The sequence below is a fragment of the Staurois parvus genome, unplaced genomic scaffold, assembly GCF_062004578.1.
Source record: "Staurois parvus isolate SC_StPar_1 unplaced genomic scaffold, SC_StPar_1.0 ptg000007l, whole genome shotgun sequence".
Classification (NCBI taxonomy): Eukaryota; Metazoa; Chordata; class Amphibia; order Anura; family Ranidae; genus Staurois; species Staurois parvus.
This window is the reverse complement of record NW_028317803.1, coordinates 8,214,666-8,239,380: the sequence shown is the minus strand read 5'-3', so window position 1 is coordinate 8,239,380 and position 24,715 is coordinate 8,214,666. Positions and strand designations below refer to the sequence as shown.

Here is a 24,715-nt window from a genome sequence, read left to right as displayed (position 1 = left end):
CAGGAAAGGAGTTAAAATGCCCGGTAGGCAAGTGGTTAAAGATGCCTACTACACTATGGTCTACTTTGTGGTTGTTGAGCTTTATCTACAGAGTTGGCTGTACTGAAATCGGGTGTCATTTGTGAAGGTCCAGTGATTCATAAGGGGAAGAGTGCACAGAGGAGCAAGTTATGTGTTACCTCCACTAATAGGGGAGATGCTTTGTTTGACCTGTGTCCACATACAGGTCCGTGAGAGTCCACCTGGAAGTCTATGTTCACTGTGGTGATTCACATGTATTGAATATTTACAGCACTGGGATTTTGGGTGCAATCACCAGCAGGAAGATTTTTCACTTATTTGGATTTTTTGAAGAATTGCATTTATTTTTATATTTTATCATCTTTTGGGACTATCAATCATGTTTTTGTTTGTATATTTACATGTATTTATTTATGCTAGCAGCATGACACTTTCATTTGTTTTAGTCTGTTTTTTTATGTTTATACACATAACACCTTTGCAGCAGCTCATCTATTATTATTCTCATTATTTTGCAGCGCACAATTTTCTTTTGCCTTTATAATTTTAACAGGAGTGTGTAGATTTTTTATATCCACTGTATTTAAATTACTTATTTTGAAGCAGGCAAATAGCACTAGAGCCTTCCTTTTGTTTGGAAGATTTAACAATTAGTTTGGGTAATAGATTCTAAATTATCAATTTCCAAGGATTGTCCAGCTAAGGAAGTGAATCCACAGGTTGCAGACTACCTATAAATGTGATAATTTTACTCACATTAGGTCATGAGTTTTTCGGGTCCAGATATGTTTTCGAAGTGAAACTTCTCAATGATAATGAAAATGTATTTTTTTTTCCAAAACAAATCTAAAATAAATGCATCTCTTTTCTTACATAATACATATGCATAAGGTATGGGAACAAAGATAAATCTTTATTGTTCTCGTTGTAATAATTTTCAAATGAATTCAGCTCTGTTTAACCTTGCCGGGTCTCACTGTATCATAAATATTATAAATTGTTAAATATTATGCTGTATTACAATGGAATTAAATGAATGTATAGATAAAAGCATGCAAGAAAAATATACGTCAAAATGGTAATAAAACCTAAAGTTACCTAAGTGACATTGCAGGGATCGGATAAGACCTTTTGCCATGTAAGGGGTGAAGGGTAAAGAAAATAAATGTAACAAATTGGAATAGAATTTCCCACTGTAATGTGATTGCTATCTTTTTGGATTTAATCTGAACACATTTTTCAAATTATTCCACGTACACCACACTTGATGCTAGATTAGGCTAAAAACGTCTGCATATTAGCTGCACCCTTAACTCCTATATAAAAGGAAAACTAAAGCTATACTTTCTAAAGTTATGTATCAAAAATTGCTAATATATGTGAAATTACTCGTGAGTGTGTGTGTATATGTGTGTGTGTGTATATATATATATATATATATATATATATATATGACCTTGATCTATTTTTTGTGTATATTATTGTTCTGCTCAATCAGTAAAATGTAGCTAGAAATGTATCTATTAGGTTTTTTAAATGCATGTGCATTTTGGTGCACTGCAGTCCAGTTGCATTGATCACTACTGTATTAGTGTGTTGGTGTTCCATCTAGGATGAATGTCTTCACAACCTTATGTGAGTTGCCAAGAGTTATTTTGGTGTTTTTAAAGCAGAGCTTTTACAAACAGTAAGTGGTATAAGTAAAAATTATCAAAACCTCAGATAATAGTGAAAAAAATGGACTGGCTACTAGGTAAAAAATGTGAGATCTGGTCTAGCAGCAAAAGAGTTAAAAGTGTACTATCAAGGTCCCTTTCCCTATCACTTTAGCATTGTCTTACAATTAAGCAGAGTAACAACACAGATCTAAGTTGTGTCCTGCCATAGGTTTCTCTCCTTCTGGTTACTTCCAAATTCTTGGACTTCTGCCTTACAATAGGTCCTAGAATGTAAGGCTGTGCCCAAAAAAGGAGAGCCATGGATTAGTCACCAGTATCACCTTTAGGCTCCTTGTAGCTGATCCTTTTCCGAGGACTAATTTACAGTGCCTCTCTCTGTGCTGTATCTCTTTGTGGGGAATGTAAAGAAGCTGGACTTTGCTTATCTCATGTTTAACTATCTCCATTGATGGCTGATGATCTAATGAACTGAAGAGTGTTGAGCTCATGACTTGACTGCTCTGGGAAATAAACAAGAAGCATCTGTAGAGGCAAGGAGACACTTATTCAGAGCAGACGAGATGGAAAGCAGCAGGAGAAGGTGGAGCAAGACATTTTTGGGTTCTGTTTACTCTACAGAGGGCTCTCAGAAGAAGACTGAGCAACACTCTGGTGAACACCTACCTTCCTTATAATGCTCAAGGAGACACTTCAGATCCTATGCAAATAGCGGTCATCAGAAGCAGGGTATGTTTATTTCGCACCCTGCAAGTATGCAGATGAAAAACTACAAGAACATAAGTAATGTCACATTTCAAGAGGTCACTGAAGCATCTCATAAAGAATTCAAGGCAAACACGTGCTTTTTTCCCAAAGTACTGCATAGCCACTGTTTACCTCAGTAGATGTTTCCTATAAGATAACAAATCTTCACTTTTTGCTTATAAGAAGCATATGGCTGAGTTTCCTCAATGCAATGCCTGATTACACCATTCTTTACCTATGAATAAAAGAAAAAAGCAACATGCTGTTTATTTTAAATCAAGCACTTGCAACTGTTGGTCTCATAACCCAGGTTTTAAACTCCATAATGGGACCTACACTTTTATGTAAACTGTGGTTTTCAATTTAACCAACATTGGTAAATTTTTATGGTAAATATATGAAAAAGGATAAGAAATGAATGTGACTCACTACATGCAAGTTTCCCTTATGGATGTCTACTCCACATCAATAGGAAGTAAAATATAAAGGTTTGCTAAAGCTTGCAGTTAGATATGATTGCTTGAGATACACTTTATGGTATAAATAACCGCAATTTCAAATTATATTTTGCATTATGTGGAGCATTACTAAAACTAGCTTTTATTATATTTAACTCTTTCTGTAAGCAACAACCTGTGTAAGTTAATTTCACTGAAAGCAAGCATATTGGAAATAACAAAAAAAGAAAGAACATGGCTCTAAATAAAGATTATACTAAATATTTATCTTCCATGTGTTTGTTTATACCACCGTATATAGTTTTGTACAGCGCTTCAGATATTATTTTTATAGGTAACTGGAACTCTTACCGTTACTAAAAAACATTCTGGTTCCTTTGGGATATATTGCATTAGTTATATGTGCCAACAGTCCATTAAGGATTTTGACAGCTTGAGCCATCAAGAAAAAAATGAGTGACAGTATTCAGACAGATTTCTGTGCTGGCAAAATGACATATCATTGCATATAACTATACTTTAAAAATGAATAGATGTCATTCTGGAATGTCTGTTAAAAATTCTGTAATAAGTGGGCTTGCCTAGTAATTGTAGATTGACTTGATTTGTTGAGAGATTGACCCGTGGCTTTAAGTTACTTAATCAATAAGTCTTTATTAATCAGTAACTGTCACTAAAGCACAGCTATTGTTCACACTACCTGCATTGCAGTAAAATGTAGTAGCACAACGTCAAAGCATTCGTGCACTGCATTACCAGGCCTATTGAGTAGCACACCAGTGCACATTCAGAACTCGCCTGCGCTGCAACAGCAAGACTTTTTCATGATTTGATGGGTGTTACAGCTGATTCATTTTGAATGGCTGTACTACAATATCCCTAAACACACGAAAATGCACGGTACAGTGCATTGCATTCAGGAATAAATGAGCCCAAAGTTAGTCTTTCAGTTGGTTTATTTTGCAAATTTTCTTCCCTTGTTACAGTAGAGGAAAAGAGGTATGAGGAAAATTACAGACTGCAGTTATTTTTTATTTACATTATTTAAAAAATGTGCAGGACTCCGAAGCGGGTTCCCAAATAGCTGGCTTGTCTCTCTATGAACATGTTGTGAGCCTTTAAGGATCATAGAGGGAGGGGTTCATTTGCGCAGGAGGTGTATTAAGAGATGGTTCTGGTATCTCAGTAGATGCCTCCAATGCCTCAGAAATCTGTGACCCTTGGGAAACGCTGAACTGTGCTGTCTGAAAATAGTTAGGGGTGTTGATACTCTCTCTTTGATGGTGAGCCTTTGTACAAACCTAGTGAATTCAATTTGAAGAAATTACGAAAACAAGCTGACCAGAAGTAACCCTCAATAAAGTACACTTGTCAAAGCAATCGGGCCGTCTATATCATTAATGAGGATGTAATGAGGATAAGGGAGAGAGCTTGGCCTAGCTTAACTTTTACAAGAGACTTCATTTTTATATGCTATGTTTTATATCTGTATATCTGAATGTAGAAACATTTTGATATGCATTTTCATGCACAGTAACCTCCTGCTTTTGAATTTTTTGTCATATGCTTATTTAAAGCTCATAAATTTAGGTTGTAGATCTAGATGATCTTCTAATTTCAGTTTTTCATTTATTTATTGTTTTATATTACAGTATTTAATGAATGTTGATTTACCAACGGCTAAAACCAATGGTCACTATTATGTACTCCTTCTCCTGGACCTCTCTGGTGCCTTTTAAACGGTTGACTAGCCCCTCCTTAGAAAAAAACAAACTATCCTTTATTGGTTCTCATCCTACCTATCCCACTGTACCTTCAGCATCATTTACAATTCTACCTCCTCTTCTCCTATTTCTTTTTCCATTGTGGTCTCCCAAAGTTCTGTTCTTGGACCCGCTCCTATTCTTCATCTACACCTCCCCCTGGGTCAGCTGATAGCCTTCCAAGGCTTTCAATACAATTTCTACACTGATGACACCCAAATCTATCTCTCTACCCCTCAGTTCACTCCATCAGTCTCACGCATCCCTAATTTACTAACACAAACATCAGTCTGGATGTCACACCACTTCCTTCATACTCAAACCATCCAACACTGAGCTCATAATTTTTCCTCTCCCTCGTGCTTCTTCCCTGACTTCTCTGTCATGATCGATGGCACAGCTATCAACCTGCTCTCGCATGCCAGGTTGCTAGGCATAATCCAGGACTCAGAAGTCTTCTTTCAGTCCCACATTTAATCACTGTCTGAAGCTTGCTGCCTCAACCTCCCCAACATCTCCAAAATACTTCCCTACATAACCAGTGATACCACAAAGCTTCTAATTCATTCCCTAGTTATCTCTCGCCTTGACTACTGCAACTCTCTCCTTATTGGATTACCTTTAATATTATATCCAATCTTCAGTCCATCATAAATGCTGCTGCCTGGCACATCTACCTTACCAACCATTTAGTCTCTGCTACCCCTCTCTGCCAATTCCTCCACTAGCTTCCGTTCACCAGCAAATTAAATTAAAATGACTAACAACAACTTAACTTAACAAGAACCAAATTGTTCTCTTCCTTCCTCTTGCTCTCTAGCTCCCTTTTACACCAATGCTCTCCTTCAGGGCTTCTGCTGAGCCTCTTCCATCCTCTGGAACTCCTTACCCCATCGATCCAACCTGTCTCCTACTCTGTCTACTTTTAGGTGATCCCTGAAAACCCCTCTCTTTAGAGAAGCCTATCCTGCTTCCACCTAACAACTGTACCTTTGTCTTCTCCATCAGCTCATCCCCCACATTTATCACCTTTTCTCTTATCACCATATCTCTTGACCCTTCCTTTTAGATTGTAAGTTTTAATGAGCAGGACCCTCTGATTCCTCCTGTATTGAATTGTACTGTAACTATACTGTCTGTCCCTATGTTGTAAAGTGCTGCACAAATTGTTGTAGCTATATAAATATTGTATTATAAAAATGTGTCATATGTTTTTGTGAAAGGTTCTTTCAAAATTATCTTCAAATCAATAGGCCAATAGCAGGAGTGTAAAAATATCTCTGATCCTTAAGAGGTTTACAAGTGTGAGAGCTGAAGTCGGGATAGTAGGAAGTTTTACTTAATAAGACTTAGTCTTAATAGCCTCTGATTTGTCTTATGCAGGAAGAAGAGGGAGAATTTGGTGACTCACTAGATTTCCGTAGAGGAGGTGATGGCCAGCCCAGAAGATCCACGAGACCCACTCAGCAATTTTATCAGCCACCCAGGGCACGAAACTGACTGTTAAGGTAACATCATTTTGCTACAGTTCGATAAAATACAAATGTGTGATTTTGTGTTAGTGTGAGAAAATTATACTGAGGGCATACACTGTAAAGTTAGTTTGTATATTCTGTTATGTTTTTTACAAGAAGTGCAAAAAACTAAATAAATAAACACAATATTATGCAACCATACAATTATTGTTGCTGCTCTTGATTTTCTTTTTTTTTTTGTTGCCTGTTTCCCACTGGAGAAATTGCCCTTGATATATCCCAAAGACATAACAGGAAACAAGAGCTGTTGTGGTGACACCTCAAAATTTTGTCTTTCCCTTCTTGTTCAATCCTGGTTCCTATGGTTACTTAATTGAAAAGAAACGGGTACCTTCTCCAGATGCTATGCTCGTCACCATTGACACAGACAGAAAAAAAGGATATTTTGGCTTTAGATAAAATTTCTTCGTTGCATAATGCACAGGTCTTCTAATTAAGTATGACTGGGTTATATGCATTTAAGCTTAGGTGATTGAATAATGGCAAAAAACAAGGCTTTCAAGGACATCCCTTCCACTCCTAGCTAACCTTGTTCCTTTTTTGCTAGTGTCCTTAGGTGATGGACCTCTTATCACTACTGAAAGAAACTTACTTTCTCACTATGGAGGTTTTTCTCTATCTCTCTCTCTCATGGTGATTTTATACCAAGATGATTCCTACATTACGATACCTGCAGCACCGAAGTTCCTGGACTTTGGGAGATGCAATTAGCAGGTTTAGCCATGTACTGAATCCTGCTGTAGGTTCTACCCTTGCACATAGTGCAATGCATTGGGTTAGTCACAGCCTACTTTACAAGTCCAGTGCCATGGTCTGCCAGGGGCAGTGCCTTTTCCCTAAAAAAAAATATTCCCTTTGGGGTATGCTCATCGTGAAGCCAAGATAGCTTTTTTTTTTTTTTTTTTTTCCCCCCCCGTTAATCCTGCTTACAGAAGCTCGGTACATGGCAGAGACCCTTTAAACATTCATGCCCAGATTACCCCTCCTGTTGCTTCAGGTCCCTTTTTGGCTTATGTGGATTCTGCCCACCACCCTTCTGGTGATCAAAGCTGGGAGCACTAGGTTACCTTTATGTTTGTGTAATTTCTGACTGCTATTGCATGCCAAAAACTATACTACTGCACCTTCGCACCCTTTGAGCCTGCTGTGCCTATGCGACCTAGGCAATTACCGTGCCTGTATCACCTCACTCTGAGTTACTGCAGCTGTGTACTCTGCCTCTTCCTGTTTCTAAGTTGTGACATTGCATTGGCAACATCTCTTGGCTCACTCCTTCTGGCACAGTTTACTGCAACCTACAAGTGCTTGGCACCAAGGCAATCCCCTTCCATCTCCAAAGCTGTTTAGGGTGATAGTACCCCTCTGGTGACTGTCCTGCCTTCTCTGCAGTTATGAAAGGGTTACAGAGGGTAACAGGCAGTATAACCTTTGATGTCCACACAGTAAAGAGTCGATGATTGATAACCGATGATCTTTTACTGATAACATGTGAACATAGTACATGAAGTGTGAATATGAATGAATGGTAAAACTGGAATACAAACAGAATAAAACAGACATGAGTACATATCTAACTACCTAGCTATGCATAACATTCTGCAGTACATAGGAGGGGTACTTACAGACTTTGGGGGGTCTAATCGAGCCCATATATGAAGAGGGAACAGCATCCCACATCTACTCGCATCTTAGAATTTCTTCAGTCTGGAGAGATGAGCTCATTTCCTCCCAAGCTAGCAAACAGGAAGTCCCTGGCCTTAAAGGGGACAGGCACTGCTGAATGCTAGAGAATGCCTTGTGTAATACAAGGCAGCACAGTGACAGTATTCATAAGTGTGGCAGATCCCAAGCACAAAGGAAAAAGCTCAGCTCTTACCTGTGGGGTGGTTTTGTCCACTCAGAGCCCCCTAGTGCCCTTTACTCCAATGGTATTCTGAATCCCTGCCTATTGGTAGGACTGCATCTTCTGAGGTTAGTAAAGGTTCCTTTCATTCCTCTCCGTATTCCAATTCCAAGTCTAACATAGTAAGGTTCCAAGTGATGTAACACCTCCAATTTAAGAGTGGGGGGCAGCAGGGCTTCTTTCAGCCATCTGGTCCCAGAAAATCTTGGATGTCTGGTTCCAGAGTATCGTTTTTCATGTTCTACAAACCAGAGTTTAGCCAACATCAAGCAGACATTTCAGACCCTTTGGTACAGCAGAGCTTCTTTTGGATCCTCAATGTGGTGAAGTGCTCACTTGGCCCACTTCACAAATTGGAGTACCTGAGCCTTATTTTCAACATGGCACTGTCCAGATTTTTCCTGCTTTGGGACTAATTTCTATCCCTCCACTCCCATGCTGGGGAAGCCTGATATGGCTGCATGAGGGTCATGAGTCCAATAGTAGTTTCCTTCGAGGCTGTATGTACAGTATGCCCAGTTTTACTCCATACTTGCAACACAACATTTTGGGAGTGTGGGACTAACAGACTCAGTCCTTGGACAGTCCTATGCTTCTGACCCCCAAGGCCAGATTCTCCTAGTGTGGAAGAAATGGTGTCCCTGACTCCCTGGGTTGGAAATTTATCAAAGCTTGCCTTCCCATCAACATTCTATCTATTCTCAGACAGACTTTCCCACCCGTGAGCATTTCTGGGCAAATGGATTCTCCATTCTGAGGTGTTTCTAGGCCTTTGGCACAGGCAGGGATCTGCTGGCATCCAGGATCAAAAATTGACTAGATTTGCCAAAAGGGACCCTCTGGCATCTGCAGTGGATGCTCTGGTGAGACTGTGGGATAAAAATAGCCTGATTATCTCTCACCTACTTCTTACAATCGAGTTGAAGGGTATTTCAGTGATTCTCATTTCATTGAATTGGCCCAGGATGATGTGTTACTCAGACATGCTCAGACTCCTGGCACCTGCTCTATGGACCCTTCAAGGTCCTGAGGTACAGGGGCCCTTTTTTGGACTTGGTCATCCACACCCTCTTGAAGGTTAAAAAATGGGCTTTTCACAAAGTCCACCACTGCACTTTGAAGGCCTGTTTTGCTTGGTGTTAGGCGAGGAACTTTTATCCTAGAAAGTACTGTGGAATGTATGATATCTTTTCTCCAGTCTGGTCTGGGTCAGCATTTTGCCTTGAGTACCATTAAAGGACAAATCTTGGTCATGAGCATTCCGATTTAAAGGCCTTTGGCCTCTCATTCCCTATTTAATGCATGTTCAGGGTATTGTAAACATCTCTCCCCTGTTTGCTCTCGTGTCTCACTTGAAACCTCTGTCTGGTTTTCTCGGGTCTTCAGAAGCCACCTTTTGAACCTATTAGGGGATATTCCCTTGTCTGACTTTACAGGATAACTGAGCAACCAGAAAAGGTATGGTTTGTGTAAAAAGCTTTTACATTTTTATTTTTGTTGCACAAGAGCAAGTTCTAACGTCTTTCTCTTCTTTAAGGTTCTCTCTTCTTGGAGTCTTAACCAATACGTTGTTCTTAGGTCCTATCCCAAAGCATCCAAATTAAATTTATCTTCACTTTCTTAACATGATTGCACTGTGAGATTTTTATGCAATGAGAATCCTTATTTGGCTTCCCTGAGTGTTCATACAGAGGTCTGTCCGCTTCTCACTCCACTATTGCTAGGTGGATCAGTAAAGCTATCATCAGAGCCTATAGTCTGAAAGTGGTTGTAAAAGCAGAAGGTTTTTTTACCTTAACGCATTCTCTGTATTAAGTTAAAAAAATTCTGTGTTCAGCTCCCCCCAGTCCCCTCTAAATACTTACCTGAGCCTGATCTTGATCCAGCACTGTGCCTGAGAACAGTGGCAGCTCACTCTATGAGATCTGTTAGTGCTTCATGAGCTTTTCAGCTTCAGGTCCATCCAGAGTTTGTCCACTGTCAAATATTTCACTTGCTGCTTCGGGTGAGACCATACTCTGCATACATGATCACATCCAAGAGTTGGCTTTCTAAAAAAAAAAAGCACTATGCAAGCTGCAAAACATGGCAGAATAGAACTTGTTGGCTATTTCATTAAAATAATATTGATAAAAATGATATTTTTCATCTCAGTGTGCGATGTGCCTTGTAATGTACAGTGCTGAGCGAACCATTGGCACTTTATAAATACTGTATAATAATAATATAATAATTTGTACAGTTGCTTTTTGAGCCTGTATAACCTTTCTTGACATGTTCGTTGTGTTGCCTACCCCTTGATTGGCCTGCTTTTGGAAGACCCAATCATAATCATTAAAGAGCATAAATATCACATACTGTATAACTAAGAAAATAAAACTAATTTTTAACTTGCCAGTAAAATAATTTTTTTCAGATTACAGTACGGGACACAGGTCCCTCCCCTCTGTTCTTGTGATCTGCTTTTTGCTTGTTACAAAACTGAGCCAAGCTGGGAGTGGGAGAGGATGTCCATTTTGTACGTCAAGAAATGTATTTTACTGGTAAGACAAATGCCTTTTTTCAGAAGGTTTGGGATTTTAGTCGCTTGAAGATTTTGAACCTAAAAGTAGGGCACATCTCATACATTCAGCTTGACTATTTATGCTCCCTCAGCTGCTTGCCTTATGCCAAAAGGACAGCCAGGAATTGCTCTTTGTTGCCTAGCAGGAAAGGCTATCAAAATGTAGACACTGCTGCGTAATATAAAAATTGCACATAGTCTGCAATTGTCGTTGAGTAAATGCAATGTAACAGTGTACTATTTAATTGTGTTTACTATTTCATTTATATGTAGATCAAAGGTGACCATATATGTGATGAAAATTAATTTTTTTTTTTCCCAAGTAAAATGTATTCATATTTAAAGTGGTATTAACCCACCATATATAGCAGCTTGCCAATCATTAAATGTGGTGGCTGAACTAGTTTTCCTTTTTAGGCTGTGTTTCCTTTATTTTCCCCTACTATTCCAGCCAGCAGCACACTTTCCACTTTCATCTCTTAGTTTGTCTTCACTCTGGATAGAGGAACACGGGAGACACCTTTTAAAAGCAGCATTATAAATCTCGAGAGAGGGTAGTATTGGGCGCACTAGCATGTTTAAATGGAATTAACTAACAAATTAACACCTGAACTCCAGCTAATACTTTTTAAGCAGTTAAAGACTTGTAGTTACAGTTTTTTCCATTTAGTATAAAGGTCTTCAGGTGGTTGTAAACCCTTACTCATTGTAAACCTTCCAAAGTGACTTGTCTCAGGTGATGCACAGAGATGAAACAAATCCTTGTACATAAGTTTTACCTGTTTATCTGCAGTCATCGTTCCTCTACAGCCTTTTAAAGCACACAATTATAAAAAAAAAATTCTGTGCTCTAGATGGCAGGGGGTAGGGATCTGACATCACATAGAGCAGGGAACGAAGTATAATCTGAGTGAAGAACATGGACACACATCCCCTACACAGTTTCTCATATGGAAATGTGCACAGCTGAGGCTGTCAATCACCCTCTGTGTACTGGGGGGGGGGGGGGTTCTCTGGTGATTTGACTCATGCAGAGGGAGGACAAAGCAGATAGGAACCACACTAGGTGCTTTGGATTGAGGCTAGTATACATTATAGAGGCATGTGTTTTGTTTAGGTTTCATTTCAGTGGTTTTGCAACCACTTTAATTAGTCTCGCTATTTTAAAAAACATGTATTTTTTTAATAAATGAATTAGCTTAAAACAAATTTGCATGACAGTTGGCAAAAGAAAGGTTATTTGCTCACATCCCCCATAATGTAGGTATAGGGATGTTACCATAAATATTTTATAACTAACACTGGACAACATAGTTTTGACTGCAATAAGGCCATATTGCCACTTTGTAAATTGAACCTTTAGTGTATTTTTCATACTTCTGCCTGCTTAATTTATGAAGTCACAAAAAATGTTGCAATCCTGACATTGCTTTAGTAACATTATACTCTGAAACCAATGGCTAGAGGCAATAATTGATCAAATATTCCTGCTCCTCTGGGCATATAATTGGCGAATACAAATCACATTAGCAAACACTGTTTGCATGCTCTGTGCATGTGAAAAAAGTTGTAACCTATATAGTTGCTTTACTGGGTTAGTTGATGCTCACCGAGGCTTCTAAGCCAAAGTACCTATAACAGCACCTGCTATAAATTAGTAAAACTGGCATTTTCAGTCACTTTATTGTACTGACTGTATGTAATAACACCTCTGAGCAAAGCTAGTTGCTTTTCTTTCTATGCTAATTTGTCATGTGAGCAGGTAATAGCAACATTCAATGTTGGCATTTGTTGAAGGTCTCTTTAGAATTTCAATTGCAGTGAATCTGTAGAACTAGATGGCCTTGATAAATGAAAAACATAATTTGAAAATATTATGTTTGCCTGAATATTTGCAAGTCCGTTTGACCCTCATAGAATGCCATAATTCAGAAATCTAGGCAGTCATTATTCCTGAATGATATGGTTCTTTGCAGATTAGACAAATCTGCATTTATTTGTGTCAGTCAAAACACTTGCAATTAGCCAAGCTGATTCTCTCAACGCTGCTTGCATTGGATAATAAGATTACCTATTTGCTGGTTTTCTGTTTTGTCCTTTCATTTATATTTTCACGTGTTTGTTTTTCAGATCTGCTATAAATTTCTTTCAAATGAACGGAACACTTCAGCGGTTTTCACAAAAGTGGTTTATTTTTCTAAAGAATTGCCTTGCACTGTGGTATGGATACATATTGTGAGAAAGCCTAAGCCGTTTGAGTTCTGGAGATGGGATTAACTACAGATGTGTCATCATTCAGCTACTAACCCAATCAATTCTGAAGGAATGAAACATTTTTTGTTTTCATCAATAAAACCACAGTGCGCCTGATTATTGTCTCCTGAATTTCAAATATTTGCGTTTTTACCATCTCAGTGAACAGTATAGATGCTAGTACTCTGCTCAGAGTAGTAATCACAGCACCCATAAAACCATTCATTATATTGTACAGCATGAAATTGGCGTTCATCTGCTTCCTCTCTGGAGCAAGTATATCTGCATATAAACACATCTGTACAGTCAGGTCCATAAATATTGGGACATTGACACAATTCTAACATTTTTGGCTGTATACACCACCACAATGGATTGGAAATGAAACAAACAAGATGTGCTTTAACTGCAGACTGTCAGCTTTAATTTGAAGGGTATTTACATCCAAATCAGTTGAACGGTGTAGGAATTACAACAGTTTGCATATGTGCCTCCCACTTGTTAAGGGATCAAAAGTAATGGCACAATTGGCTTCTCAGCTGTTCTATGGCCAGGTGTGTGCTATTCACTCATTATCCCAATTACAATGAGCAGATAAAAGGTCCAGAGTTCATTTGAAGTGTGCTATTTTCATTTGGAATCTGTTGCTGTCAACTCTCAAGATGAGATCCAAAGAGCTGTCACTATCAATGAAGCAAGCCATCATTAGACTAAAAAAAACAAAACAAACCCATCAGAGAGATAGCAGAAACATTAGGCGTGGCCAAAACAACTATTTGGAACATTCTTAAAAAGAAGGAACGCACCGATGAGCTCAGCAACACCAAAAGACCCGGAAGACCACGGAAAACAACTGTGGTGGATCACCGAAGAATTATTTCGCTGGTGAAGAAAACACCCTTCACAACAGTTGGCCAGATCAAGAACACTCTCCAGGAGGTAGGTGTATGTGTGTCAAAGTCAACAATCAAGAGAAGACTTCACCAGCGTGAATACAGAGGGTTCACCACAAGACGTAAACCATTGGTGAGCCTCAAAAACAGGAAGGCCAGATTAAAGTTTGCCAAACGACATCTAAAAAAGCCTTCACAGTTCTGGAACAACATCCTATGGACAGATGAGACCAAGATCAACTTGTACCAGAGTTATGGGAAGAGAAGAGTAGAGAAGGAAAGGAACTGCTCATGATCCTAAGCATACCACCTCATCAGTGAAGCATGGTGGTGGTAGTGTCATGGCGTGGGCATGTATGGCTGCCAATGGAACTGGTTCTCTTGTATTTATTGATGATGTGACTGCTGCAAAAGCAGCAGGATGAATTCTGAAGTGTTTCGGGCAATATTATCTGCTCATTTTCAGCCAAATGCTTCAGAACTCATTGGACTCCGCTTCACAGTGCGGATGGACAATGACCCAAAGCATACTGCAAAAGCAACCTAAGAGTTTTTTAAGGGAAAGAAGTGGAATGTTATGCAATGGCCAAGTCAATCACCTGACCTGAATCCGATTGAGCATGCATTTCACTTGCTGAAGACAAAACTGAAGGGAAAATGCCCCAAAAACAAGCAGGAACTGAAGACAGTTGCAGTAGAGGCCTGGCAGAGCATCACCAGGGATGAAACCTAGCGTCTGGTGATGTCTATACGTTCCAGACTTCAGGCTGTAATTGACTGCAAAGGATTTGCAACCAAGTGTTAAAAAGTGAAAGTTTGATTTATTCTGTCCCATTACTTTCGGTCCCTTAACAAGTGGGAGGCACATATGCAAACTGTTGCAATTCCTACACCGTGCACCTGATTTGGATGTAAATACCCTCAAATTAAAGCTGACATTCTGCAGTTAAAGCACATCTTGTTCTTTTCATTTAAAATCCATTGTGGTGGTTTATAGAGACAAAAATGTTAGAATTGTGTCGATGTCCCAATATTTATGGACCTGACTGCATATGAAGATATTGCATATCTTCATCAGTTGCATATCTTAGTCAGATCCTGCATCAGGTTTTTATTATGCTCTCTGTCTGTCTGTCTCTCTCTCTGTTGGGAAACACTTCATATGCTGGTGACCACCAGGGCATTGCGTAAGCTGATTTTCCTGCTTTCCCTCTCTGAAATTCATCTTCCATACATTTCCTGGAAAAACATAAATAAGGACTAGTATTGTTATCTATGTATGGGCAGGGCAATGTTTACTGTAAAGTGTAAATTTCACTTTTGCTGTCAAATTTGATAACCCCCCACTATTATATATGTTCATATTCACACAGCATAACTAAAAATAAATAAAATTTATTACCTTTACAGTTGTTTATTTGGAGCAGGTTTATAGGACTGGAGAGGTAGCTTATGTGTTACCACCCAAGCTTTGAGATCTTTAACCCTTTGTTAGGACAGAGAGTGTGCACATCTAATTTATAACTAATAATGAAGATCTCCCAGCACAGTACAGACAGGTAATCAAGGCCTCCAGCTGCCTCCTTACCATTATATAGAAGGGAAAAGCTAAGTAGAACCTAACAGCTATTAAAAGAGTAAGTATTTAGTATTTTTTACAGTTATGCTATGTGAATGGAAACATGTAACAAATATAATTTGGCTGCAAAAGTGGGCGTACAATTTAAAAGCTAAATTCCCCTTTTATAGACTAATATAGAGCTACATATAGAATCTGAAACAAAAAAATGCCAAGAGCCTGTATAAGCAGCATGTTTTATGCCCGGTGACAGAACTTGTAATTTATTCATTCACAGATTGCACGCAGCCACACTGTGTTTGGAAAGTGCCAGTGGGTGCCGGGAGAGGATGGGTGGCAGACCTGGAGCATGTTACACATTACAGTCTAAATATGGGTGTAACATGCTCCAAAATGTGAGCTTATAATTTAAGACCAAAGTTTCTCTAGGATTACTTGTGAAGTTCCCCCCTCCCTCCTACAAAACAAAACTGAAAAAAAGAAAACACAATAGTATATATACATACTGCTGGGGACTATGCACCCATTACGCTTACAGAAGCATACATGTGTTGTGCCTTGCGTTGTGCTGTTTGAACAGAAAAACTGTTGATGACACTTGATACATTTGCACTGACATTCACTGCTGTCACACATACAGTACACTTGCTCTAGCATCTGGTGTCCTTTGGTGGAGTTACATTCTATAATGCAACATCAGAATATATCCAATGTTGAGCAAGTGACCAATTTTTACCTCCAAACTGGCTGTATTTTGTGCAATCAAAAACATAACTATATAAAAAAAAAAGCTTTTCTTGGGAGAGGTATAGCAGAAATAGTTGCTGAATTAATCTGCTAATGATTATTGCCTTGCTACAATGCCAACCCTCTGCTGTCAATACTTTGAGTCACAGTCCTCGAACAAGCATCCGGATCTGCATTTTTGTTCTAGCTCAATGACTTTAAGTATTATAGTACATGCTTTTATTTTCATATAATTCTTCAATTGACCCTCACAAACCTCTAATGCCTACACAGAAGCAGTGTATTCAGAATGGTGAAACCTTGGTAGACCCCTGGGAACTATACCTGGACTCCATGTTTTGTGAATGGCCTTAAGTAATGCTTTGGGCACTGGATCCTGCATGTAGTGCTTCCCTTGGTACTTGATGCAATGAGGTGAGTTAGCAGCAGAGTGCTATACTAGTATAGGGCTCTGCTCCATTACTATGGAGCCTTGTGCCTGGAGGCTGGGTGTATACCCACTGTGATGGGCAAAACCTGGACCGTTATATGCAGTCCAGCATCGTAAACCGGTAAGACAGGGTCTTTCTGTATTTGTCTATGTATAAATCCGGCTATGTTTGGAATATAGTCACTTCACAGTGCAAGCTTTTCAAACATTGTACTCAAATTTAACCTGTTCAGTGCTCTGCTTTGACCTATTCATTAAAGTCACAAGTGGAAAGGTTTTGCTTCCTCAGGGGAACCTACCAAAACCACCCTCCTGAGAAAACCAAAGCCCCTCTAAAAGCAGAGCACCTGCAAGCTCAAATCAGACTTCAACTCGAAAACCTAAGTTCAACCCTTACTTTTGGCACATGGCTTGGCTCACAAAGGCCTCTAAGTCTTTCCCAAAGCCCACTTCACAATGAAGCTGAGAGTGTTGAGGACATCTGTTACAGTTTGCATCTCTCTGAATCACAGACATCCCAGACCTGTGGGTTCAATCAGTGGTTTCAAAAGGGTACAAGGTAGTGTTCAAAATTTTATCACCTCACCACTTCTTTCAAATCAAAAACTGTCCAAGGACAGTCAGACTTGCGGAATGCCCTGAACCACCTCTATTCACAAGTAGCCACTGTAGCAGTACCGCAATGCAACAGGTTGAAGGGATTTAAAACCTGTTTATGGTACCAAAGCCCAGCTGAGATGTTCCACCTATACTGGATTTACAGGCTAGGTTCATCTTCATTTCAAAAATAATAAAGGCACATATTTTAGCAGAAAGCCTTTTTTGCAAGTTGGGTTCCTGTAGACATGTCCTCTGGCTTTCATATCATACCTCTGTACAGGATTTCTGTTTGAAAGTCAGAAGACATGTCATTGGATTATTGGAGTGCTACAGATCCATTTAGTGTGGTGGAAGATGGTCCTTGTAGTTTAATCATTAACAGGAATTTGTAAATGAATGACCTGACAATGCAGGCAGAGCCCCGCACAACCACACTCTTTTCAAAGAAATGTGACATCGAATGTGGCGAGACGAACCCCTGTCTGCTGTCACAGGGAGGTGGGGATCAGGGGAGAGGGGCAGGAGCTGAAACGTGTTACATGTTCCATCCTGAGTATGGGTGGAATATGTAACATGTCCCAAAGGTGAACTTCTCTTTTAAAATCCATCAACAAATTCCAATATTCCACAAAGAATCCACAAGGTAAACAATTGGCTTTCAAAGACAAAGAGATCACAGGGTATCAGTGGACTCCAAGATGTCTATCTGCATGTTCCCATTTACCCACCTCATTAGCAATTTCTGTATTTTGCCAGAGCCACTTCCATTTTGTCATACTTCCCCTGGCTCTGTTCTCTGCTCCTAGGGTGTTTACAAATGTCTTGGTATTCTTGCTTGCTCTTCTCAGAACTCAGGGTATTCAAGTGACAAGCTATCAAGACAAACTTCTTCTGAAAGTTTTGTCACTTGCAACCCTCAGGAAATTTCCAAAAAACAGTTCAGCTGCCCCAGACCTTTGGCTGGATGATCTCTGTGCTCTTAATAGTGCTAGTAAATGTTAAAAAGAATAACTAGTGCAGCTGCTCTAAAGTAACTTTAAATGAATATGTGTATGATAATAAAACAAATTTGTGAATATTACCAAGCAGTGCTAAATAAAAATGTGCAACAATATGCTGTCCAAAACTAATCATTTAAATATGACAGAATTCATTAATAAATATAACAATGGTGCAAAATACACAAGGAAGTGTTTAAGTGCAATTAATAAATATAAATACGCAAGTGCAATAAATTCCTGAGAGGCAATTGGATATTCCCTGGATCAGCTTTACCTTTAAATGTTAGTATCCAGTTATATTGTGTGTATCTAAGAAAGAATCCAGGCCTTTTTTGAAGCAATCCACTGAGCTGGCCAGAACCAACTCTTGAGGGAGTCTATTCCACATTTTCACAGCTCTCACTGTGAAGAAACCTTTCCGTGTTTGGAGATTAAATTTCTTTTCCTCCAGACGTAAAGAGTGCCCCCTTGTCCTCTGTGATGACCTCAGGGTGAATGACCCTACAGTATATGAACCACTGATGTATTTATACATGTTGATCATATCCCCCCTTAATCTCCTCTTCTCAAGAGAGAATAAATTCAGTTCCTCTAATCTTTCCTCATAGCTGAGCTCATCCATGCCTCTTATTAGTTTGGTTGCTCTTCTCTGTACTTTCTCCAGATTCCCAATGATCTTTTTGTGAATTGTTGCCCAAAACTGAACTTCATATTCCAGATGAGGTTTTACTAATGATTTGTGCAGGGATACAATGATATCTCTCTCTCTGGAGTCTATACCTTTTTTAACACAAAAGAGGATTTTGTTCACTGTAGAAACCGCAGCTTGACATTGCATGCAATTATTAAGCTTGTGATCTATCAGAACTACCAGATCCTTCTCCACCATTGATTCCCCCAGTTATACCCCCCCTAGTATGTATGATGCATGCATAGTCTTAGCCCCCAAGTGTATAACTTATACATAGCCGTGTGTGGGGAACTGTGTCAAACACTTTTGCAAAATCCAAGTCCACCGCCACCCCCTCTGTCCAAGGTTTTGCTCACCTCTTCATAAAAAGAAATCAGATTTGTTTGACAACTTCTATCTTTCATGAATCCATGATGTCTGTTGCTTAAATTTTTTTTTTCCAGCAAGAACTCATCTATGTGGTCTTTTAATAAACTCTCCAGTATCTTCCCAACTATAGAAAAACTAGCAGGTCTATAATTACTTGGTAAATGTTTTGGACCCCTTTTTAAATATTGGCACCACATTGGCCTTACGCCAATCCAGTGGTACTATGCCAATCATTAAAGAGTCCCTAAAAATTATAAACCATGGCTTTGAAATGACAGAGTTCAATTCTTTAAGGACCCGTGGGTGTATGCCATCCGGTCCAGGTGCTTTATTCACCTTTATTCTGTCTAAATATTTTTGGATCATATCAATTGTGGGTCAGTGTGGATCATCTGGAGCTGTGCCAACACCATGTTTATTATGGACAAGAGCTCCCCCATGCTTCTTTGTATACACAGAGCTGAAGAAGGTATTTAATAAATTTGCCTTCTCTTTGTCCCCAGTCACCCACTCTAGATTTATTTTGTAAAGGGCTTACATGCTCAGACTGGACCTTTTTACTATTAATATATTTGAAGAATTTTTGGGGGTTGGTCCTGCTGTCTTTTTCAATCTGTTGTTTGTTTTAAATTTTTGCGGCCTTTATTTCCTTTTTGCATATTCTGTGATATTCTTTTTAATGTTTAAATGATTATAGCATTCCTTCATTTGTATATTTAATAAAAGCTCTTTTCTTATTATCTATAGCTTTTTTTAACTTTGGCTGTAAGCCACATTGGTTTGATTTTTAGCCTTTTAAACTTGCAGTGTGTTCACATACAGTCTTTTTGAAGAACTCCCATTTCTGTGTTATGTTCATTGATGCCAATATTCCCTCCCATTCTAAGTCTTGGAGAGCAGCTCTCAGCCTTGGAAAACTAGCTCTCTTAAAGTTGAGCGGTTTTATTTTTCCTGTATGTGCTCGCTGTTTACAGCTAGCAATAAATGAAATCATGTTATGGTCACTGCTACCCAGATGTTCTTTTATATGGACATTCGTAATAAGCTCTGCATGGTTTGAGATTGCCAGGTCCAGCACATCATCATTTCTAGTAGAGGCCTATATGAACTGTACCATAAAATTTTCTTGTAGTAGGTTTAAAAATTGTTGCCCTTTAACTGTTCCTGCAGTACCATTACTCCAGTCAATTTCCAGGCAGTTAAAATTCCCCATTATTATCACTGTCCCAGCCCTTTCGATCTGTGCAAAGAGCTGAGTCTCTAACTCCTAATTAACACTGGGTGGCCTATAACAAACTCCAATGATTACCTTTGAAGTTTTCACTCCCATGTGCAGTTCCACCCATAATGCTTCAGCCTCATCACACTCTCTCTTCACGCAGTAACATTCATTCTTCCAGTAACTATTATATCTTTAAAATAAAACACAATATAGGTGCTCCAAGTGGTGTTCGGTGATCCCTCTCCCAACAGAAACCCATTCAATAAAACTATTTACCTCTCTGGTGATAGATCGGCAACTACAGCTTCATTACACTCTCCTCACTAGGACAGTTGTAATTCTGTATAGGGTTCTCCTCTCCAAAGGTTAATCCATTCAAAAAAATACAACAAGAGCAACACAGTAGTGTAATTCTGCACCAACTAGGTGAGTTGTATTCGACAATTCAATCTACTCACATTAGCCTCAGCCACGAGAGTATTAAATTCACAAAGCCAAAGCCGCAGATCTTTACATACATGTCTGGACTAGCTGCCAGTCTGTGTGCAACTCTGAAAGGAGCTCCGCTCTGTAACAGACTGCTCAGCCCCCCAAATTAGTCACACCCCAATGCGTTTCACCTGTCTTGGGCTTTGTCAAGAGGATCAAACACTTCCTTGTGTTTTTTCCAATATTGTTACATTTATTAATGAATTTTGGTATATTAGTTTTGGGTAGCATAATTGTTTTTATTTTGTGCTGCTTGGTAATAATCACAAATTTGTGTTTTGTTATCATACACGTATTCAAATCTGTTCTCTTGCCTTCTCTGTGCTTAGAATACTAGGGTCTGATCTTGGATACATTCCAAGCATAAGTCTTTCTTCCAGAAAAGTCCTGCCTCTAAGAGCTCATGCTCGACAACTGTGATCCAAGATATATTCCACAGTGAGATTCACTGTGAGAGTTCTGGGACAAATGGTTGTCTCCATCTAGAAAGTACCTTTCATTCACTTCCAACTAAGAACTCTCCAACAATACATTCTGTCAGCATGGAAAAAAAGCACATTCTTTCCCTGGACTTATTCAGCTACACAAGAACTTCCATGTCCTGGTGAATCACCACTCTTCTCTAACAGAAAATCCTTCCATATAATTGGAAAGTTCCTACAACAGACGTAAGTCCATCAGGCTGAGAAGTCTTCTAATCCTTGACAGTTCAGGGAACATGGTCAAGAAAGGAAACCAAACTCCAAACACAAATAGACGCCCAATGTGGATGCTGTCAGACAAGGCAACCACGGTAGCATATGTCAACCAAGAAGGGGGTTTGCTTTGAAGGAAGCAAGCCAGTTTCTCTCATGGACAACAACTCACTGTCTAGCAATTTATGAGATCCACATCTTAGGAGTGGAGAACTACCAGGCAGATTAGGGGAATGTTCAGTCTAATATGCCAAAAATGGGGGACTGCAGATGTGGACATCTTAGCCTCCAGATAAAACAGCAAGCTACCGTTGTTGACAAAACCAGGGAGCCTATAAGCCCTGGACTTGGATACTCCAATTATCCCCTGGTCTCCATTCAGGCTAATTTATTCCTTCCCTCCATTGCAAATTCTGCCTTGTCTGATCCACAAAATAGAGTAAGAGAGGAAAACAGTGATTCTACTTGCACCAAACTGGCCCAGAAGAACACAATACACAGACATACTAAGACTTTTAGCAGATGATCCCTGGTCTCTTCCCAACAGACCCCATCTGCTGTCTCAAGACTATTCCATCCTGCTTCACGGTCCTTGGCTTTAACAATATTGCTGTTGAAACCTAGGTCTTCATGAATAGAGGGGATGCTGACTCTGATTTCTACCTTGCTGAAAGCTAGAAGGGGCACTGCCAGGAAGATTTAATATTTTACCTGGAAATCCTATTTGGCCTGGTGCGAACTTGAGTTCATTCGATCCCATTTCTGGCCTTCCTACAATCAGGTCTAGATCAGAATCTAGCACTTAGCTCCCAAAAAAGACAGCTATCAACCTTGTCCATCCCTTTTCAAAGGCCTTAGGCTTTACACTTCCTTGTGAAAACATTCAGTCAAGGTGTTTCTCATTTTAGGCCCTTCTAGCAGCACCCTGTGCTTCCCTGTTTTTCTGTCCTACAGAAACCACTCTTTGAACCCATTGGGGATATTCCCTTGGAGGTTCTTGCTGGCAAAGCTGCCATTTTGGTAGCCAACATGTCTGTCAGATTTGTCCCTGAACTGGCGGCCTTTCTTGTAAAGAGCCTTTCCTCATACTTCACAATGAAATGGTTGTATTACGCCCAAGACCATCCTTTCTTCCAACGGTGGTTTCAGTGCTCCATCTCAGTGAGGACATTGTTCTGCTATCTTTGTGCCTTGCTTCTAAGCGTCCAGATGGATTCTCTCTAAATTGGATGTAGTTAGCCATTAGAGTGTACCTAAAAGCTACCCCGTCCATCAAACAAATGGATTCCCAGTGTGTTCTTTCATCAGGGCCTCACAAGGGACACTCTGCTTCACAAATCACCATGGTGGATGATTTCAATAGCTTATGCTCCCAAACAAAAACTTCCTCCTGCGCTGTTGCATGCCTACTTCACCAGATACTGTATGTACTAGTATCCTGGGCCTTTAAGTGACACATCTCTGTTGCCCAACTGTGCCACTTCCTGGTTTTCTGTTCATACTTTCTCAAAGTTTTAAAAGGTAGATGTCTAGTCTTCTGTGAATGCAGCTGTCTATCTCAAGATTCTTGCAGCAGCGCTCTAAATGTGGGTCTTTGGCCCTTGTTGTTGTTTGGACCCTTAGGCACAGTTTCTTTTGACTAGTTGTTGCCCACTCTTTTTGTATTCATTGATTGGGGTATATGAATAAGTTGCCTGTGTCCTCCAATATACGATTAAAATAAAATACATTTTGACCTGCCTTTAAATTGCACATCTTGGAGTTCAGTACAGGACACTATTTTTAACACTTATTTTTACTCTGCATTGCTGCTACATAACTGAGGACTCATGGAGTGCTGTGGGGTTATAGGAGAGGTTTGTCCTCAAAAGCTTGCCAATGTCCAATCACCTGAAGGTAAGAGCCTATAACTCCTATTGTGCAAATAAACATCCTGTACTGTACTCTAAGATAGGAATTTACACCTTTTATTCCTGTTAGGGGCATCTTTATTTACATTAAACATTCTTTTTAGGTATATAATTCTTGGGCACATTTAATGCTTATATGATTTGAACTTGCTCCTATATGTATAATACAGCAGGTTGCCTTTCCTCTTTCCTAGAGGATTGCTATATTTGCAGGTCACTGGATATGGGAAAAATAAGAGGCTTGCAAGCAAATGCTGTTTAAACATACTAGTAGCAGCTTCTCTATCTGAGCACTAAGGCTATACATTCCACTCTAGTTCTTGTGGTCTGGATATAGCAGCAGCAGTTTCTCTATATGAGACTGAGTGTTCATCTCTCACTATATCTCTGCACAACATAGGGCATAGCAGGATCCCCAGCTATGCTTTGTAAGTGTTTTTGTCTCAAGGTCTTGATGCTTGAATGGCCCTGACCATGGGTTCTGTACTGCTTTATCCTATGTTCAGCAGCCTGATTTGTCCACAAATATCCAAGTGTTAACAAAGGGAGGTTAGATTTAAAAAAACAAACAAACGTAAAATGTTTTATGAAAATGTACTTGTGTCATCCCATCCACCCTGCTGGTAGAGGGAAATCTATTGGCTTTCACAGCTGCCTAAACTCAGGAAGGGAAGTGACAGATGTCTAGTTTGCAATGTGGTGACCAGAGGTTACAAGCTGAAGTTTTGCTGCTTTCCCCCTCCATGCTTTATGCCTACAAATATATCTTTGGAGCCACAAAAAAGAGCCCTTTTCTGTCCCAGGAGTTCGTCACATCCATACCAAAGGGGAAGAGGTCTCACAGGTTCTTTCGCACCTGTTTACATTTTTCAAGTCAAATTGATACATCCAGCCTATTCTGTACCTCAAGGGCTTTAACAAAGTCAAAAACGTAGGATGGAATGCACCCAATCAGTGATCACTTCATCAGAGGGACTTCCTAGCATCAGTGAATATTAAGGATGCCTATCTACACAACCTGATTTTCCAGCCTCCCCAACAATTTCTATATTTGGCAGTGGAGGATTGCTACTACCAGTTTGTGGTGTTTCTTTTTTTGTCTGACCATGGACCCTAGGGTGTTTACTAAGGAGTTTGATCTGGTTCTGGGATTATTGAGGTCCTCAGTTT

General features: G+C 39.5%; 1 protein-coding gene across 2 annotated transcripts in view; it reads left to right on the top strand.

The window, feature by feature from the left end:
- Positions 1-13,036, top strand: part of TDRD3 (tudor domain containing 3) — a 378,807-nt gene extending 365,771 nt beyond the window's left edge. For both annotated transcript variants that reach the window (XM_089668374.1, XM_089668381.1), the window contains 2 exons: positions 6,049-6,173; positions 12,797-13,036. In XM_089668374.1, coding sequence (XP_089524500.1) covers positions 6,049-6,165 — 117 coding nt within the window. In that variant the 3' untranslated portion in view covers positions 6,166-6,173; positions 12,797-13,036. The remainder of the gene's footprint in view (positions 1-6,048; positions 6,174-12,796) is intronic.
- The last annotated feature ends 11,679 nt before the right edge of the window (positions 13,037-24,715 follow it).